General features: G+C 30.6%; 2 protein-coding genes across 3 annotated transcripts in view; one reads left to right on the top strand and one right to left on the bottom strand.

The window, feature by feature from the left end:
* Positions 1-21,847, top strand: part of LOC113378429 — a 295,400-nt gene that overhangs the window by 107,681 nt on the left and 165,872 nt on the right. For both annotated transcript variants that reach the window (XR_003367182.1, XR_003367183.1), the window contains exon 4: positions 19,669-19,716. The gene's annotated coding sequence lies outside the window, so the exon portion shown is untranslated. The remainder of the gene's footprint in view (positions 1-19,668; positions 19,717-21,847) is intronic.
* The window catches only part of LOC113378426 (glutamate receptor 1-like), a 263,910-nt gene that overhangs the window by 206,260 nt on the left and 35,803 nt on the right, over positions 1-21,847 (bottom strand). Inside the window, exon 2 of the mRNA XM_026618953.1 lies at positions 13,140-13,267. Within this exon, the coding sequence (XP_026474738.1) occupies positions 13,140-13,267 (128 nt within the window). The remainder of the gene's footprint in view (positions 1-13,139; positions 13,268-21,847) is intronic.

The raw sequence follows: 21,847 nt of genomic DNA, 5'->3' as shown, positions 1-21,847 counted from the left end.
CTTGTAAATTTTTTATCTTAATTTACATTTTCATTCATTATTTTTTATTATTTATACTTTTGCCAGGGTAAATATTTAGATGGTCATTTTACCCAACCCACGTGTGAGATTTCATAGAGGTTATAAAAAAACTGGTGAATATAAATTAATATTAGGAATTCATTTTATAAAACAACTAAATAACGTAAGCCTTAAAATTATATTAAAGTCTGGTGAACTAAACAGCAGTGCTCATAACCAAAAACCCTAACAACGAAAGAAAATACTTATGTCATGGATTTGCAGACAATGCCGTTCATCTCACGATAGCGATGTCATAATAATCAAGGTGGTGACTCATTATACATCTTTTTTGTGACTAATTTCAAATATAGTTGTTAAAAATATTATTATTAATTCTTCTCTCTTGTTTTTGAGATATCGGTAATGCACCTTTTTAACGGCGGACCTTATTCTACATTCATATAGTAATAATAATAAGAATTAACTTTTACCATATTTCATTATCCTTTTACATCTATGTATTTGCGATGTTTAAATTCCACTGTAAAATTCCATTTCACAATATTGCAATAGCAATAAAAACTTGAATCAACAAAACAAATTTTGCACACTTTAAAAAAAATATCATTTAAAAATCACACACCTACTTCAATAAATAATTAAACAGCATCCGAAAAATATCCATTCGAACATTTTTAGTTGCCAATAAAGCCGTCACAAAATAATTCGAAAATTCGCATGCCGTGAAAATAAAACACATCGAAATGCCGTGTATATGACTCTGGGGAAAAAAGTGGCAGAATGGGAACCGATTGCGTAATAAAAATAATCTATAACACGATCGTAAAATTAAAAATACAATTCTGATTACGATTCGCGGGGAACAAACTGGCAAGCGATCGCGTTATTACAAACGCTACAAATTATGTCCGTGTTCGGCCATGCAGTTTAATGGCTCCGCTTTCGCAGTTTAAAAGCTGCTACCATTCTACGCCATTATATAATATAATATGTTAAATGCTTATACGGGAACTGCTCTAAGAGCAGCCGATATATTACAATTTCCGATAGAAATCTATTAGACACACACGCACGCTCCTATACATTCATTTCATACATATGGACTTCGGGAAGAGGTGCCATGAAATAGACGTTTGTATTTCAGATGTTCCGCAAAATAGAAGAGTTGATATTTTAATTACGTTTGAGCTGTATAAAAGACCTTCATTATATTTCCATTGTGCTGCAATGCGGTTACGCTTTTTATCTTATTTTTTCAAAACGAATATTAAGCGTCAGCGTGTACCATCGAGAAAAACTACGTACCAAATGTTCCTTAAAATTCAAAGCGTTTGTTATAATTTATATATATATATATATATATATATATATATATATATATATATATATATACACTGCATAAACCTTTATCTGGTATTTTGCCGGAAATAATCATCACCAGATTTGGAATTACTATTTTATTAACTTACCTCTTGTAAAAAAAAATTTTAACTTTTCGTAGGGTAGTTATAGTAATGGGCCGAAAATCGAAAATAAAATGTTTTGCATTTCTCTGCGTTTTGAAGGTTTCTGAACATTTTGGCATACCTCAGAAAAAATGGATGTGTGTGTGTGTTTTATGTCCGCATTTTTTTGTTCACGTTTTCGGGTGCACGGATCAACCGATTTGAATGGTTCAAAGATTCGATTCCTATTATTCCTATTCATATTAATTAGTTTTTGGCAAAAACAGGTTCAGCCGTTACGGAGATAAAAAGCGAAAAGTTCAGAAAATAGAAATCGAGTTTTTGAGATAACGGAGCATCCGATTTGAATGATCTAAAAAATATTCAATTAGTAATAATTGGGAGAAATGGTTATTAGTTTTTGGCGAAGACAGGCCTAGCTTTTTTAAAGATACAGAGCTAAATGTACAAAAAATGGCAGTTTTCGAGAGAAATAAGCATCCGAATTGAATGATTTAAAAAACTTTCTGCTTATGTTGACAAAACAATTGCTTTAAAAAAAAATCATTTTTTTTGTATATCGAAAATAATTCAAATTTTAATTTTAATTCTGATTAATGTTCTAATATAATTTAAACAAATAATTTGAACTTTGCAATTCAGTTTATATGATTCTTATAAATATTAGACAATGTTGCAGTATTTATAATTTCGTTACGGTGCGGAAAGTTCCAGCAATTTGTCTTAAAGCACGATGCCATACACTACTAGTTTTAATTTAATTTACTTTATTATTTATTATCTTTTATTGTTTACACCTTTGCCGGGATAAGGACTGAGATGGTCCATTTTACCGCACCCACATAAGAGCTTTTATAGAGGTTATATAAAAAAAACTGTTGAATCTAAGCTAAAATTAACAATACATATTACAAAACAATTGAATAACGTATACCTAAACATTATATTAAACTAAACCTGAAACACCAATAGAAAACTACGAACGAAAGAAAATACTTTTGTTATGGATTTTCAAACATTGTACTTCATCTCCCTCCCTTTTTCCCTCTACTTTCAAATATCGTTGTTAGAAAATGCTTAACTTAGTTTTAGACATTAGTTTCTTTATATATATATATACGATATATATATATATATATTATAACTATTATACTTGTATATTGTTTATGGAATATTTTAAAAAGTTAAATGGTTTCTCTTTGGGTTTTATCTTCTTCTCCATGAGATTTATCCCCTCATTCCCTCATTCAGGAATTGCACAGGATATGAATATATTTCATGTTTATTAGGTTACCATATAAGTTGTTCTTGGGTAAAATGATTCTTTATGAATATATTTTTATAAAAATACTTAAATTTATTATTTCAGTAATATTTATTTTAATTTTATAATTGATTAAGATATTTAGATTTATTTTAGGACATTTTCTCATATTGTCCAAATGAGTATTTAGTTTATTTGTTTGTTTTTGTTTTTTTCTTTGGCTTCTAAAGCATAACTCTAGAAGTACTGAATAATGATAACTGTGTCAAAGCCACTATTATATATTATGGATTTTTTTTATATTCTCCGATTTATCACTGGAGTGTCATTTTCCATTGCTCTGTGTCAAAACATATCTTCGCGTTTCACTTAATCCCATTTAAATCTGTTTTAAACCGCGTATCTTATAAAACTTTTTTCTTGTTCTGTCAATTCGGAATCACTCGCAGCAATTACGTTGAAAACTCCTAATGCTTCGAAGCGTTGAACTTTTCCCCATCTTTCCGGGGATCTACAAATTTCAAATAAACTAAAAACTCTCCTCGGAAGCAGTTTTTTTCAGCGCGCACTCTCTTCTTTCTCGGCTCCGTTTTCAATACCTTCGTATTATTATTATTCAGTAACATCCGCTGAAAGTCGTCATGTTGAGTACTTCAGCGAGGGTACATTTCATCCCCGAGAGGAAAAAAGTTAATCGCTTGTCACGTTCGAAAGAAATGTTCAACATTATATAAGACACCTTCGGGAGGTCGGCGATGCAAATGCCGCCGCTTCTCTGAGAGAGAAGACTCGGCTACGTCGGAGATATTAAAAATGTGAAGTCACACCTCAACGCGTCCTACACTTTGCTTTGAAATTAAATCGTTAAAAGTTCCCGCAGACGTTCGTTTCCCGTACTCGAGCGACGACAATTTGACATAACCTAGTGCTTTTTATGCTGTCAAGTCAATTCTATGGAAACAACTATTGTCGAGTGTAATATGCATAAGTAGTATTTTACTTTTAATGTATATATATAAAGGGAGGAGCGGATTTTCAAGGTCTGAGGGTAAAGAGGTCCACCATCATCATCTCAAAAACTAGTTGTGCACGGCATCGTGCCCTAAGGCAAATTGCCATACCGTAAACTATTTTTTTTAAAGAAACTTCAAATTTTTGTCAATATCATTTTTGGCACTTTTTGCATCGTATCTTCGAAACGGATAGGCCTGCCTTTGCCAAAAAGTAATCAGCACGTCTCCTTATCAATAGAAATCGAATGTTTTTTAATTATTCAAATGGGTTGATCCGTGTTCTCAAAATCGTCGACAAAAATTGTATCTGCACATGGGTACACAGACATACACATACATCCATTCTTTCTAAGGTATACCAAAATGTTCATAAGTTCTTGAAAAGTAAATGTATAAAAAAATATTTAATTTTTTTTGCGATTACTATAGCTTACTATACGGGAAGTTAACAAGCCAAGTGTATTATCATTATTTAATAATTATTTTAATAAATTATTATTTTAATATTTAATTATTAATAAATTTATGAAACTATTTTAAATTAGTAGGTAAAGTATGTGTAACCAGTCATCACCTTAATTTATCTGTCGTCGCTATCAAAAGAGAAATTTAATGTATTCATAGCAAGTTTTTTTTCGTTGGTAGTTTGTTTTGTACTACACTATAATTTGTAGATATGTCTTTCAATTATTTTGTAGTACATATTGTTATTTTTAAGTGAGTTTCAAGTTTTTTATATAACCTTTTTAAAACCTTACATGTGGATGGAACAAAAGAGACCATTTAAACCTTTCACAGTGGCACAGGTGTAATCAATAACAAATAGTAAAAGAAGGCAAATTAATTTTATTCAAAATAACAGATCAAGGTTATTTACAATAAAATATTTGTAAAAAATGTTCTCTGTATTTCACATGGATTAAATAATATAGCTATTATTTATTGAAATCCTTTCGTAGAATATTAAAAAAAGATGATGAATCTATTTGCCCATTGCCTCCTACTTCTTATTTCTCTCATGGGGCAAAAAAGCACAGATAACAAATTTTAGAACAATAGTAATAAAACATTATTATAATTAAGAGTTAACTGGGAATATTTCTGAACATAGTTCAATAGTTGTTTGTTTGATAAAGGTTATGTGCTGTCACGTAGTTTATTTAGACCAGTGAATCCCAAAGTGGTCCATATGGACCGCCAAGTGTACATGACAACTTTCAAGGGGTCCACGTCAAGGAAGAAGAAGTATAGAGATACACGATAGAGGATCCCAACACACCTTGTTAATATTTATGTTATTTATAGTGTGAAGTCAATTAATAAATATCTTAACTTGAATGAGTATTTTACTTTAAATGTTTCATACTCTGTTCAATCGTTAGTACAAACTAGCTGTAAGTGGAACTCTGTCATCAGGCAATTAAGGCATCGTGCCTTAAGGCAAATTGCTGGAACTTCCAGTACCAAAAATTATTTTTTTAAATTTTTGAAAAAAAATTACTTAGAAAAAATAAGATTTTTGACAAACAACTAGATAAAAATTACTTTTTTTTGAAAAAAGTAAAAGTGAAAATTACAGTTACATTACATTAGTTAGTACAAATAAAATACTTAATAAAATACTTTCAATCGTTAGTACAAATAAAAAAATATAAAAGATCGATATCGGCTAAATAAGGGGCCCATGGGAAAGTCTAAGTGGTCCACGACACAAACAAGTTTGGGAACCTATGGTTTAGACAGTATAATCACTGAAAGTACAATTGCATCTTTGTGCCCCGCCCTATACTATATTATTTATTTTTGACGTGGAATAAAAATTTTAGATACTTTAAATTCTCAGCTTGCATTATAATGGTTATGCGGAAATACTTTTTTTTCAATGATAATAATTTATCAAGACAATAAAAAATAGTTTATACAAAACTAAGATAATTGCATAGAATATATGATTGTGTAAAAATGGCAACAAATATATTTCAAAATATAACACATTGGTCAGCGTTTCGGAAATGGGCGTAAATTATTTTTCATGGATTTGTTAAAATAATTTAATTTTTATATTTTATTTTTTATAGCTGTTCCATTTTAGCAATCATAATTGCATACAGATTTCTATGAGTTGAATTGACAATATATGAAGAGAACTCCAATGAGATCTTCTTAGCTTATTACATCATATAATAAATTTATAATGAAAAAAAAACTAAGTCCAATCACTATTAACGATTTAATAGTATTATGCCAAACGGTTGGGTATTGACAACTATTATTAGGCGTGAATGTGAATCCAGGTTATTTTTGTATCTTCCAACCTTTTTGATCATTAATGTAGAATTGTAATCTTGATACACATAAATACACACATACCCACACATGTCGATACTTTTGATTTATTTTTTTTTTTTTTTTTTTTTTTTTTTGTTACAATTTATTTTTGTTAATCAAGACTTTAATGTCTTATTTACAAAATTGATATGAGCAAAAAAAAAAAAATACAAAAAAACACAAAATGCAATACATTGAATATAAAATGAAAAAAGTTGAAATAAAAATTAAATTGAAACAGTAATACAAAAATAATAACATAAATGAACGATGACGTGATGATGTATGCCGCGTACTACGTCAGGACGCGTGCAGACATTGGGCTAGGAGTTTGGTAGATCGGAAGGCCATTTCTTGCTCAATCTTCTTATCGGTCTCTGAATCGCTTGAATTGTAGGATTTGTATGCTGGATTAATTTGTTGTTAAAAGATGAACTTCTAATCTTGATCATTTCGTTGACTGTTGAGATTTTCAAATCCTTATGTAGGCAAAAATTCGAAATATACCAAGGCGCATTAGTAAGGATACGCAGAATTTTATTCTGGCACCTTTGAATGATGTTTATGTTAGATTTGCAAGAGCAACCCCATAGTTCGATTCCATAAGTCCAAATGGGCACTATGATAGTTTTATACAAAAGTACCTTGTTATCGAGAGAGATTTCAGATTTCCTCCCAAAAAGCCAGTAAAAATCTTTTATTTTCAGTTGGATTTGTTTCTTTTTATATTCAATGTGCGTTCTCCATGTCAATTTCGAATCAATGTGCATGCCTAAATATTTGACAGAATTGCATAATGGAATTATGGAATTGTTCATGATGATAGGTGGACTGTTGTGATGTTTTAGAGAAACAATTATGTGCTGAGATTTTTCGATATTGATTTTGATATTCCAATCTAAAAACCATTTTTCGAGACTAGATAAATAATTTTGTAACTGACAAGTTGCTGTTCTAATATCGGAATTGCATGAAATAATTGCTATGTCATCGGCGTAAGTGCATATGGTTAGAAGATCATCTGTGGGCATATCGTTTGTGAAAAGAAGATAAAGTACAGGACTTAGCACACTGCCCTGTGGTACCCCGCATTCTATATTTCTGATGCTCGAAGTCACATCTTTAATTTTGATTCTAAATTTTCTATTAAGCAAATATGAGCTTAAGATATTGAAGTAGTTTGGAAAAGTTGTTTTGATTTTATATAGGAGTCCTGAGTGCCAAACCTTATCAAAAGCCTGACTGACATCTAAGAATACGGCTACGCTGTGTTCCTTTCTATTCATGGCTTCAAGAATACGAGACACCGTTCTGTTGCATTGTTGAATTGTAGAGTGATTTTTTCTGAAGCCAAACTGATGGTGAGGAATCCAACTATCATTCGGATGATCTTCTGACAATCTTTGCAACAAAAGTCTCTCTAAAATTTTCGATAATATCGATAAAAGACTGATAGGACGGTATGAACTAGCAGTGAGATGGTTTGTGTTTGGTTTAGCGATCATAATAATTTCTGCAGTCTTCCACGCTGAGGGCCAATAATTGTATTGAAGTATGGCGTTGAAAATATTTGTTATATATAAGATACCTTTTGTAGGCAATTCTTTTAACATCTTTGGAGTAATTTTATCCATACCTGGCGAAGATCTATTTTTTATCCTTTTTATTTCACATAAGACATCATTTGGTGAAAAATGTCCTAACGGTGTAGAATGTATGGGTTGATTTACGAAATTGTTAATTAAATTATTCTGGGAAATATTTCGAGCGCTAAAAATGCTACTTAGATGATCAGCAAATGCCTCCGCTTTTTCTTCGTTGCTTTTTGCCCAAATGAATCCGTTTTGGTTGGTTATTTTCAGAGGAGGGTTTTGTTGTAGGGGTTTACTTTTGTTTCTGATTGGTTTCCATATGGAATTATCGTACCTATTTAACTGCAATATATACGACCTGAATGTACAATTCTTCCATTCTTTCATTTTTTTCCTCAGCGTGTTATTGAGATGATTAAGCGATGTCTTATCCGTTGGTAGATGAGAATGTTGCCAGGCTCGTCTTGCTCTTCGTTTCTGTGCAATTAGCTTCTTAATCTCTTGCGGAATTATTAGATTATCATTTCTTGGATTAATGTTCGGGGTGATCTGCTTGGTTGTTTCACGTACAATCTCAGAAAAATAATCTATATTATTTTCTATATCAATAACGCTTGTAGGCCTAGATTTTGGAAATAATTTTGAATCAAGTATGGATTTGAATTGAATCCAGTTGGAAAGATTGTTGTGTAGAATATGATTGTTGATAACTGGAGTAGGAAATGTGCTAAACGTCACAAGTATTGGAGAATGATCTGAAGAGAGATCGTAACTAGATTCAATATTGAGATTTGAAAATTTGATTTATTGCACTAAATATCTGTACCTGTACTTCTGATTTGCATATATATTAGTAAATATTTAAATTCATATTTTGAATAACGTGAGTAATAAGATTCTGGAGAAAGAAAATTCTCCGAAATTTTCTAATAAGTTGAAGGGTCAAAAATGACATTGAATAGTTCTAAAGCTCTTTAAAGTATTCAACTAAAATCCAAAAGAGCCGTTACTATAATAATATTAATTTCAATAGATATAAAAATTAATGTAATTATAGTATATGTGTATACAAAATTTGACAATAGTTAGACTTATGCAACTGGGACACCTAATTTTGAACAGATCTTACTAATAATTTATTATCGATTTATTTTAAATATTATTAGTTGAAGCTGATTGATTTATTCAAAATCAGAAACAAGTTTAATGATTGCATTCCTAATTATTCAAGTCTAACTAAAATCTCATGAAATATTGTATGTATATAATTTTGAGACAGTTTTCACATTTAACTATAAAATGTATAAAGTCCGCGCATGTGCTGCGATATATTCTCATCTCGGTTTTAAGCAAAAAACGCTTCGCCGAGTATATCACGGTAGCAGTTGAATCGCGATGATATATAGTTCAGCATCCTGACAGAAGGAGACATGTAACGTTATGCTAAGCCAGTCATCTAGACGCATAAAATATTCAAAAGGTACAAGAAACCATTTAATATATAAATACAGAACTGTTGTCATAAAGGTATACTTCACAAAAATATTATTTATTGCGCTCCGCGGAAAAGGCAAAACTCTGTACGGTATGGTGATATTGTGTGTTTTTGTTATTCCTGTGCCATAAAAGATATTTATAATGCCGTAAGTGGTATGGTGAACAGCCAATAAAATAACGAAAAGAGCATGGGAAATTATACAAGTATACATTCAAATACGCCATGGTTGCCGAATAGGACGACGGTGGAGAGCTCGCGACAACTTGCGGTTATATTAAGACAAATGTTTCTCGTGTTCGCTACTGAAGATGTTTCAGATTTTAGGTTTCGTCACGACTTCCAAAGCACGTTTTATGATTGTGATATTCTATCTTACATTATTACTTCTATTTTTATTCATTCACTATCTACTTGTACTCGATTGCTTCACATATTAATGCATACAAACATTTACCTAGATAGTTTCACCAATTTGTAGCTTAATATTTTAATTTTCATCGTGCGTTATAACAAATTGCTTAAACTTCCAGTACGGCAAGTAAATTATTCGCTAAATAAAAATAATCAATCAATAAGAATTTATCAATGAGTAATAAAAATTGTTTTAAATATTTTATAATAATTATTAAAATTACTGTAAATTTCATGGTCGTATATTTATTAATCTAATACAACAATAGTTCTTATATTTGGGCGATGATCTTTATGAATATTTTTCTGCAAGAACAAAAACACCGGTGACACAAGCAATATGCTCCTCTAATCACTCTAATACAGAGTTTCCCAACGTGGGGCGCACACCCCACCGGGGGGCAATTTGTAATTTCAGGGGTGAGATTTGAAAACTTTGGCGATTTTAATGTAATGTAGTATTCAATAAAAAAATGCTTCTTAGATTTAACTAATAATGAGGTGTCCTAGTTTTCAACCTTGCGTTCCTGGTGCCGGACTCGAGTTATGTTTTTCTGCTGGGTTGATCTGACATTTTAAAAAGAGTAGCTCAATTTTGAATATTTCTCATTATTTTATAATAAGATTACAACTACTCATTATAATCTGAATATGATATATGCGATAAACTGCTTATATAGAACTAAACATTATAAAAGAGAATGTTGCGGAATGCAAAAATTTTTTAGGTTCAAATAGCCCTTCACTGATTATTTTGAACTTTTAAATTCTAATTTACGAAAATTACAAAAAAATAAGGTGGATCAAATTTCTGACAGTTTCGCACAAGTGCTTTATTTTAAGGTCAGTGACAAGACTCGACTTGAAATATGCACAAGAAAAGTGATATTCAATTAATTAATTGCGAACACAGGCTTATACAAGGCTTTAAGAGCGGAAAAATCGTAAATATGACTAAAGATGGAATTAATTCAAAACAAACTAATTTTTATTGTCTATTTATATTATCATTAAATAGTACAAGGTTGGCGACTAAGTGCGTTTTTTACTCCTAGATTGCTTCAAATGATTCTTTGGGTTTGTTGAGGTAGTGTACATGTAAAACACATTTTTTTATTGTATAGTGAGAAATTTAGCTGTAGATAAAAAATTAGTTATTTTTGCGGTCTTTGCCCCATATCTCTGATACGGCTGGACCTGCCTTTGCCAAAAACTAATCAGCATATTTTCCCGTCAAAACGAAACCAATGTTTTTCAAATTGGTTGTATCCAAACATACGCACACACACACACATACACATACATACAAAAAAATCTAGGTCAGAAACATCTAAAACGTAAGGATATGCAAAACATTTTTTTGATTTTTGCAATTACTTTTACTTACCCTACTGAAAGATAATATTTATAGCAGTGTTTTCTTTTAATATTGCGCTTTGAAAATATTAGTTGTTATTATTTTTATATATTCATGTATATATATATATATATATATATATATATATATATATATATATACTCACATATGATTTTCGGATACTAGGGATCAAACTAATATACTTTGTTGAAGAAACCCTGTCTCTAGTCGATATATAATCTTCTTTTGAAACTCTTATTTTTCAATATAATACCGATAATTGCTTCAATTAAAGACCTCCTGAATATTGAATTGTATCATTTAATATCACTAATCCCATAATAATTTAAATTTTTACGGGAGTGCATGTACAATGAAAGCGAATGTACAATTCGGAGTATTTCTATAAATACTGTCAATAAATACCTTTAATAAATAGAAAACTGAATTAACATATTGTATAATGAATACAATTACAGATTTTCAAAAAAATTAAACTATAATGCTACTGCTCAGATATTGAAATCTATATGCAATTTCAAAATCTGTTACAGCACAAACTCTGAGCATAATGTTTCAAAAGCAGTTATATTAAATCCTAAGTAATACTATTTTACAATTCTCGAGTATAATTGAATTTTATATTAAAGGGCTGTTTGTTTTTAAGAATTCACATTACGTCCGTATACAGACATGCGTGGTTCAAATATATAAAATCCGATTAGCGAAATAATATCATAGGAAGAGCTATATTTTCATTTCATATCGTGCAGTTATTTCATGCCTCGCTTCGAATCGGCTTATATTAACGACAAGCAGACGACGCAGTTTGCGGTTCCACCGTCTTCCACATTTCCCAGGTTAGGTTAAGGATGGTTTGAGGCTTCGGTATTAAAAATAAACCGTTCGGGTGTCGAGCTAATGATCTGTGAACTCATCAATCTCGATTTCTTGACTTTTCGGGCCGACGCCGACGCCGACACCATTAGCCGTTTAAAGGAGCGTTAATTGTCGAGCTGGTCTGTATGTAATGCTCGCACTTCGCCCGGTTCGCCGAGATGATTTGCAAGAAAAAAGTTTAGAGACGCGATTCTCGGAACAAACAGATTTCATTATCAGCAAAGGAAAGGATTTATCGTTCATTCTACCTTTAGATATATAGGCTACACCTGGCTAACTGAAGAAATCAAAGCTCATTTTAAGATTATTGTGGAGAAATCACATTTTGAAATACGATACAATTTTCGTATATTTAGATTTAAAGTAATTATTATATTGTATTACACATTCTATAAAATATATTCATTACAGATTCTTCAAATTTCGATTTATTTACTTCATGTATCATTAACACTAATCCTACCGATAATTTATATGTACCTATAACAACCGCACGCGATTAAATTGACCTACAATTAAAAAGTTATCTATTTTATTATTTAATTCAGATAATGTTTGATTTGTTGTTTAATGTATATAAATTATAAATAAAAATTAAAAGCGTAGAGTTTTTGTCAGTTTAAGATATGTTGTGTATGCACAATGTAAGTAATGCAAGCAAGCAGTTAATTTGTGTTTATATATACAAACAGTTAATTTGTGTGTGTGTATATGTATGTGAAGAGCACGTAACAACTGATTTGAATGATTAAAAAAATATTTGATTCATATTGATGGGGCGGACTGATTAGTTTTTGGCCAAGGCAGATCCAGCTGTTTAGAAGATACAAGATAAAAAAGTTCCAAAATGGTATTATAGTTTTTGAGAGAACGCAGCATATTAAATGATGACAAAAAATATTTTACTGGTGTTGGCGAAATGAACTCTGAAATAGCTACGCGTTGAGATTGCTTTGCAAAAAATCTGTATTCTAAAAAAAATTAAAATATTAGATCAAATCAATTTTTTCAAAAAATTCATTTTTAAAAAAAAAATCAAAATTATCAGATATCTATTTCCTTTCAAAGTTTTCCAAAACTGAAACTTTTAAAAATGTTAATTTAAGATACGTGAAGTTCCAGCAGTATGCCCTGATTGTAAGGCACGATGCCATGTACTACTAGTTTAATGGCATCATTGGACCGATATCTTTGATCTCAATTATTGGTTATATTTTGTCTCAAAAGTTTATATTTCTTTACTGTAATTAAAGATATATAAAAATAATTCGTATGTTTTTTCTTACCTTTTCTGGAAACCACGGTGTAACAAATGGCATCTGAAAGGTGTTCGAATAAGAATGAAGAGTGTCAAAAGAATCGGGTGAGACGGCGCCCAACATCGCAAACACTCCCAGCGAAAACTGGTTGCAAACTGAAACAAACATAATTTCTATGTAGAAAATTGTAACATTATAATATTATGTTTCTAAATTACTATTTTTCTTTGCTCTATTGTTCGCATCGCTTTTAAATACGTATAACTAAGCAACATTTTTGCTATTTCTAGTAATTCTTAAGATTATTTTTTCTAGTAAATAATGGTCAATTTGTAACTTCATTAAGTTGTATTGATAAAATGTGATATAATCCTAACCATCAAACATTGTAAAATACTAAAAATAAATAAAATAAATTTAAAGTATAGTAGATACTTGTCTATCCAGACCTCAGTTGTACGGATTCGCGATTATCCATACTACCAACCGCGACCAATTTTTATGTATGTACATACCTTCAAGTCAAATTTATGCAAACCAAATTAAACTTATTGCCTACTTATTTCAGGATTACCAAATGCAAAAAACCAAATACATATAGTAAACAGATTACTTGTACATAAGTATCTAAAAATTTTATTCTATGATAAATGTTCTAGTTTAGTTATATATGTAATGTAATCTAACAATATGAAAATATGTATGTACATATTCATGTTTACATACATAAGTAAACTTTGTGAAATTTGTTGTTTTTAACAAGCGGTAACATTAGTTTTCATACATTCGATTATCCTTAATTTTGATTATTCGAATGCCTATCGACAACAATTAGTCCGGTTAATCGAGTTTTTACTGTAAATTTAAAAATTATGGAACTTGCCCGATCAGTAAACTATTAATTTGTCACCGTCTAATTTAAGGGCCAGCGGTGGCGATATCGATAAGAGCGTGGGCTGGCACCAACTAGTCCCAGGTTCGCTGGTTCGATTCCCGCTACCGCCAAGCCTGACATTAGGCAACTTTGATGTCAAATTTCCACTTGGGGTTATAGATCACAATATAATTCCAAGTGGAAATCGTCCTTCGTGGACATAGTTGCATCATTCAATCATATGGTACACTTTTAGACGTAAGAGCTAATATATAAAACCTCACACATAGGAGAATGGTGAACCGATGGGTTGCCTCTCATAACAATACCTTAGGTCGTAAGCCATACACAAAAACAGCTTATAGAACATTAAGAAGTAAGAGTTCTGATTGCTGTGGAAACAATAAAAAAAAATCTAATTTAAAATTATATATGTATTATATAAGTATATTTAAGAAACTATTGCAAAGAAACCATAGCTCGAAAATGAGGTTCGAATCAGCATAATTTTATTTATTTCCGTATATTTAATAATCAACTTGGAATCACGAAATTTGAAGAAATCTCGCTTGGTTGTAGAATTGATAGTTAAAACAAAGCTCATTAAATGTTGTAGGTTGTAGTATAAGTGTTTTAATAGTCATGCGAAGTTTCATCAAATCACCAGACGAGTATACAAAGAGGAAAAAAATGAAATTGATGACTCCAAAATCACTTTCTGGCTATAGTTTTTAGGCAAAATTCATTTAGGGGCACAACTAGTGTAACCGCCTAAAAAAAGGTGATTTTTGAGAATTAATATAAAAAAAAACTACTTTATCATTTCAAAATTTTAGGAATATATTTATACATGTTTTAAGAATACATAGTAAAATTTAAAAAAAAAAATTTTTTTTTTTAAGTTATCGTCGATCTCCAACGGCGCGACAAAAAAGGCCCTTCACTGCTGCAGTGATTCCGGCCTTCTACGTGGATGAAATTTAAAAAAAAAATCTTGTTAAGCTAGATAATATTGTCTGTAAAATGAACTACGACAAAGAAAAAAAATCAAAAATTGACAAAATGACGGCGTTTTTTTTAAAAAAAAGTCGAATTTTACCCGAAATTTTGGTCGTTTTTGGACTGTCAAAATTCAATTTTTAATCCGATCAAAAAATCGATAGTTCATTTTACGAAGAACTATATATAGAACATGTAAAAAAAATGATAGTGATCGGATCATTTGTTTTTGAGTAATTGCTGCAGCAAATTCGGAAAATGCTGTTTCGAGAAAAACGCGTTTAAAGATTAAATGATCGGTTATACTACATACTATATTTATACTCTTTAAATGGCTGTAACTCAAAAACTATTTGAGATATCGATTTAAAATTTTGGTATGTTATTTTTAAAGGTATAACCTATAGAAATATGGTAAAATTGAAAATTCGATTTTTTTTTAAATTTCACACTAGTTGTGCCCCTTAAAACACACAATGGTATAAATTTGCAAATTACACCAATGTCCAAAAAGTTTAGCCCAGCGTAATTAATATGTATATGCTTATATATGATGGGATACTTATATCTGAAGACGCCGAGGACTTTATTTTTAAAAAGTAAATTTCCGTTACTTTACAGCCTGAAAAAATTATTAATTTACCTTATTGTTTTTCTATACTATTAGATTATTTAAATGGAAAATAAGTTGAATTTTGTATGTTCCTTTCAGCCTTTTCATTTTCTTCTAAGGAACTCTTCTTACTCAATTCAATGTTTGAATTAAATCGTATTATTTTTGGAAACACCAATTGTCTTTGTTAACGATAAATGTTTTTTTTTTTTTTTTTTTTTTTTAAATTATTTATTTGGCCTCGCTTACTCTGAGCATTTAGCCACCTACAACATTTTTTATTTATTTACATTCTAATTTTTTATATCAATTTCAATCTATTTATGTATCCTAGTCTAAATTCTTCTTAATTTTTCTTCTTATTTTCTTCAATTCTTTATTCTTCTTTCAAGCTCCAATACTTCTCTTCTTACTCCTAATTCAATTCAACTGTTCGAATTCTGTTATACCTATTTTTCTTAATTTTTATTCAATTTCTATTTAACAAATACAATTTTTATTTGATTTCAAATTAACTACACAGATTTTGTTATCACAAATTCTAAGTCATTGACAGGATTTGATCCGAGGATCCCTGTCGTGTGAATCGAACACTCTACCAAAGAGCTATGCTCGCCACAACGATAAATGTTCGATCGACAACAATGAATATTGGAGCCGGTAATATCGTACAAATTAATACAGTGGCAGAGTCCCGAAAGGAGCAATCGAATAACCCGGATCGGGTGCCCATTGTCAGCATGATTTACAAGCGAGCCGCTTTTGCATCTGCCGTCCGGGGGCAGCGACACAATCATGTAATCGCGCATAATGGGTTTCACGCGCTGCGTGGCCATCGATACGACCCGTGAAAAAATCACTAATTAAGCCCATATAGTTAATAATGATTATTAGAGCATTGCGACAACACCACTATATATACCTCACATCGTATCGGATTCAACTGAATAATTGCCTCTCGACGTATTGAAAGCGTTATCGAGTGCGAAATTATTGAATGTTTATTGTGTTGGAATGATTTCGGGACGTTTGTTTTAATGAATTATTACGCAATTAACAACGGAATAATTAATAGGTTATCATTATATAAATTAATGCATACAGATACGAAACATAAACGTGTATATATTTATATATATATATATATATATATATATAATTTCTAAAAGGCATTACATCAAGCAAAGAAAAGGTTGAAAAGATTTAAAAATATCTGTATTATTCCAAACTTTTTGACAACAGTTTTACAATGGTTTTACAATAATAGTATTTGTTTATTTCTTTGTTTATTAATTGAGTGATCAGCTTATGTACGTAGAAATGTATGTAAAGATGTTTGGAATAATAAAGGTGTTTTCAAATCTTTACAATACTCTTTTTTACTTAATATTATTCCCTGCATGAGAGGAAACGACAATGATAATATTGACCTTATTATTAACTGTCTTGACAAAAAAAAATAGACACAAATCTCAAGTTGTTTGGAAATTATGAGCTTTCTTTCTTTTTTAACATTGTAACCGTAACTGTGAATAACATTTCTAGGACCACGGTAAAAAATAATCTTACACCAAGTTTTCAAGAATTAAGACTTTTTATAAAATATGAATTTATTAAAAATTTTAAAATTGGTTTAAATTTTTCACATAAATCACCCTAATTTCGCTTGACGTTGAATTTTGAGACACCTCGTGTCTTGGGATATATATATATATATATATATATATACTAGTAAGGTTTTCTACCTTGTAACAGGTTCTTGATGCTTGTGAGTTAAACTAGAATTCGATAGAGTGAAGTTTAATGTAATAGTTTCATCATTGCTAATTCAATTGGAAGCATATTTGCGATCAGTACGTTAAAGTTTGAATCGATGCCACTGTTGCACGACATTGAGTTGTCAAAATATCTTGTTGCTACCCAATAAGCATAGTACCTCGTACACTACTTACCCAAAATTAAAAGTTATAAGTTAGGGTATATGGGGAAGTAGTATATTGCAGGCGACAATAACCATCATAAGTTTATTTTTAAATTTTTTTGGAAATTAAGAAGAATAAATATTTTTTTTCTACCAAAAGCAATGGTTTCATCAACACAAGCAGAAAGTTTTTTAAATCATTCAGATCGCATGCTTAGTTCTCTCAAAAACTGCTATTTTTTGCATATTTAGCTCTGTATCTCCGAAACGGCTGAACCTGCCTTTGCCAAATTCTAATCACCATCATTACGAATCTAATGATTTTTGGATCATTCAAATCGGTTCATCGGTACGCCCGAAATCGTCGACGAAATATTGTCTCCACACATACACACACTATACACACATCCATTTTTCTGAGGCATGCCAAAATGTCCAGAAACCTCTGAATCGTGAAGATATGCAAAAATTTTCATTTTCGATTTTTTGCGCATTACTATAACTTGCCCTACGGAATGTTAATAAATGGCAGTAATTGCACCCAAGAAGGGAGCTCAAGACTCATCTTTCAAAAATTGACACACGTTTATAGTACACCTGATTTGAAATGAACAAGTAAAACTGCAGGAAAAAAGGCATTCTAAATAAAAAATCTTCTGATCATTGCCAGAAATTTTGAAAATTGACCATTCTTTTTTAATCTTGCTCTTGAAAATCTGTAGAAAGATTTGTCATTTGTTGACAACATAATCACTTCTCAATTATAGAGCTTTTTCCCTCTAAGGTTTGCTGTTTTTTGTAAACCTATTCTTTTCGATGCGTACAAAATTTTACGAGCGGCTTCGAATAAACACATCTTTATATTCCACAAAGAGATACGGCACACAATAAAAAGACCAGATCAATTCTTTTTGTATTTTACCTAAAGTGTCGGCTATAAATCCGGGTAATAAAAGAAACCTCACAGTTTTAACCCTTAATGTACAAAACTGACAAGCTACAATCTTTTGATCTAAAGATAAATTATACCCAATACATAAACATCCCTTGCATTTATCACGGCGGCGCGCGTCCCTTTTCCGCGACACAGCGAATGAACTCATGTGTGACTAACCCCAGACCCCAAACCCGAAATTTTGGCCCCACGGGGGGGGGTTGGCTGTGACTGGCGGACTCCGCGGGTAGCGGTGGCGGTGGCGGTAGCCATCTTGTATAGGCAGAGTTGGATTCGAGGGTGTTATTGTTCATCATTTGATTAGACATAAGTTTCCTCGCGCAGGGTGTATTATCGCTAAATATGGGGGGTTAGAACTTCAAAGGTAAACGAGGATTATCGTGTTGTTGTTTCTTGTTTGATGCATTCATAGAAATCTTGTCAGCGTGACGGATTATGGGCTATACGTTTTAATATGCGCGCCAGTATTAAACCTGTGTTTTCGATCAAAGCGTTATTTCGATTAGATTAAATTTTCTTAAAGGAGGATGCTTACAATTATTAGTGGGCCATTTAGATAAAAATTACTTAACGTAACTACTACGAAATATATATTGTTTTTATGTCAATTTAATTAATTTTGCTCTGAAATTTGTTAATAATTAGTGAAAATATATTTGTTTTTTTTGTGAGCAAATTAAATAATTCAAAAATGCAATATGCACTAACAATTTTAAATAAATATCAATCAATGAACTTATAGCTTATATAATATATAATAAAAATAAAAATAAAAAAATAAATAATCGTTTCGTCAATACAAGCAGAAAGTTTTTCTAATCATTCAAATCGGATGCTTAGTTCTCTCAAAAACTGGCACTCATTTTTGGCACTTTTTGTTTTGTATCTTCGGAACGGGTAGACCCGCCTTTACCAAAAACTAATCAGCACATCTCCCTATCAATATCAATGGGAACTATTCAAATCGGTTCATCCATACACACACGCATCAATTTATCCTGAGGTATGCCAGAACCTCTGAAACGTGAAGATATGCAAAAATTTTCATTTTCGATTTTTGGCCAATTACTATAACTTACCCTAGGGAAGTTAAAAATTAAAAAAAAAAATGTTATCATATTATGTATGTGCGTATGTGTGTATAGCTACCAATCAGTAATAATTTTTTATTATACATTTTATTTCTCGTTTCAGATGAAGTTCTCGGGTTGCGGAAAAAGGAAAATGAACGCTATTCATAAGGTAACATTTTTCCAATCAAAGTGCTTTGTATTAGACATATTTTCTTAATTTTATACTATTATAATTAATTATGTTTTTATGCAATTATTAGTGCTTGCTTAGAAAGATTCTGTATAATTTTAAATCTTAAGTTTATCTTCATAGTTTTCAAATTTATTTTTAACTTCCCGTAGGGCAAGTTATAGTAATCGCAAAAAAATCGAAAATGAATTTTTTTATATATCTTTACGTTTCAGAGGTTTCTGAACATTTTGGCATACCTTAGAAAAAATGGATGTATGTGTGTGTGTGTGTGTATGTATGTATGTATGTATGTATGTATGTATGTATGTATGTATGTATGCATGTATGTACGTGTGTGTATGTATGTGCGGATACAAATTTTCGTCGACGATTTCGGTAACACGGATCAACCGATTTGAATAATTCAAAAAACATTCGATTCGTATTGATAAAAAAACGTGCTGATTAGTTTTTGGCGAAGGCAGGTCTAGCCGTTCCAAAGATACGGGGCAAAAAGTGCCAAAAACGGTACCTCCGTTTTTAAGAGAACGGAGCGTCCGATTTGAATAATTCAAAAAACATTTTATTTGTATTGACAAGATGTAGAATTGATCAAATTTTCATGAAGCCAGGTCTAGCGGTTTCGGAGATTTAATGAAAAAAGTAAAAAAAAAATGCCATTGGGCGGTTAAAAATGATCATTAGACATATGCACATCAAATTATCAGATATTTTATAGAGATTTTAACAACAAGTATAATTTTTTTTTACATTTCTATGGGTTCCGTACCAATGCTTATGCGTTAGACGGCGGCGCGGCACTTGCGAGCTTTGACATTTCGTCTCTATGCAGTTCAAGCAGTGCGATTGCTTTGAAAAAAAGTTCAAAATTTTCAAAATATGTTTTAAAAAATTTTTTTGTATTCAAAAAAAAAATTTTTTTCTCAAAATTTTTTTTATTTAAATAAAAAATTATTTTTTTTTCAAAAAAAAAAGTAATTTTTTGTCAATTTTATAGTTTCTCAAAAATCTATTTTTTTCGAAGTAGAATTTTTTCAAAAATGTTAATCGTTTTTAAAAAAATAATAATTTTTGGTACGGGAAGTTCCAGCAATTTGCCTTAAGGCACGATGCCCTAATTGCCTTAAGACAGAATTCCACTTACAGCTAGTTCTAAAATGAAATTATTTATTCAAGGCGCACTGTAAAAACATTTTTGAATATTATATATCTAGAATTTCCCATTACATCAAAAGTATTAATATTTACAGAATTTTCATTATATTATTCATATCTATAATTTCAAACTAAAATAAACAGTATGATATTACTGTATTTTGATGATATGATGAATCCTATGCTTTGTTCGTGCAATTTGATATGGTTTATAGTTGATGAAAACTTAATAGTCCGTGTACAACTCGTATTTAATAAATTATGGCTGTAGAACGGGGTCATAACCGATTTTACTCTGCATCACTTGTCTGCAAACGAATGTTCTGTTTGGAATTGTGTTATCGGTTCATAATAAACTTCAAGTGCAACTTAATGAACATAACTATATTGCTTTCTTCTCTGATTTACATTTAGATATTACAGTATTTTCTTGATATTAGATATAGTTGTAGAGTATGTAGGTTATTTTATTATTGGTCCTCTGTTCGAAGGTAGACTCATGTATGCATCATTTTTAGCCTCCACATTAATTGTTCGCGTTTGACTACTTTCTATTTTTTTCATTATTTGTTTTATGTTCTGTGAATTAAGTATTCATGGTATTTACTTCTTTCCTTTTAGACATTTATACACCTTTTGGTTTTTCTAAATTTTTTCTGCGATGAGACCATGCACCAGGTTCATCTAATATTCGTCTACTTCAAATCCACATTCATAGTTTTTGAAAGTTGAGGCATGTTAATAGAATATGTAACAATGATTAGACATAGACTTAAAATTATGTTTGAATAATCTTAAAATAGTTTGAACTGGTTTCACTTCACATTTATACAAAAAAGCTCCGAATTTCATCGTTAGTAATATTTTTAATTATTTTTGACTTAACAAATTTATAATTAAAATGTTTTATTCTAATTGTTTTATTCTATTTAACTTTGATAATTATCTTATA

Source organism: Ctenocephalides felis, unplaced genomic scaffold (genome assembly GCF_003426905.1).
Source record: "Ctenocephalides felis isolate EL2017-DRISC unplaced genomic scaffold, ASM342690v1 CF-g0.4_SCAFFOLD_01886, whole genome shotgun sequence".
Classification (NCBI taxonomy): Eukaryota; Metazoa; Arthropoda; class Insecta; order Siphonaptera; family Pulicidae; genus Ctenocephalides; species Ctenocephalides felis.
Note: the sequence above shows the minus strand (reverse complement) of the source record. Positions and strands in the feature narration are given on the sequence as shown.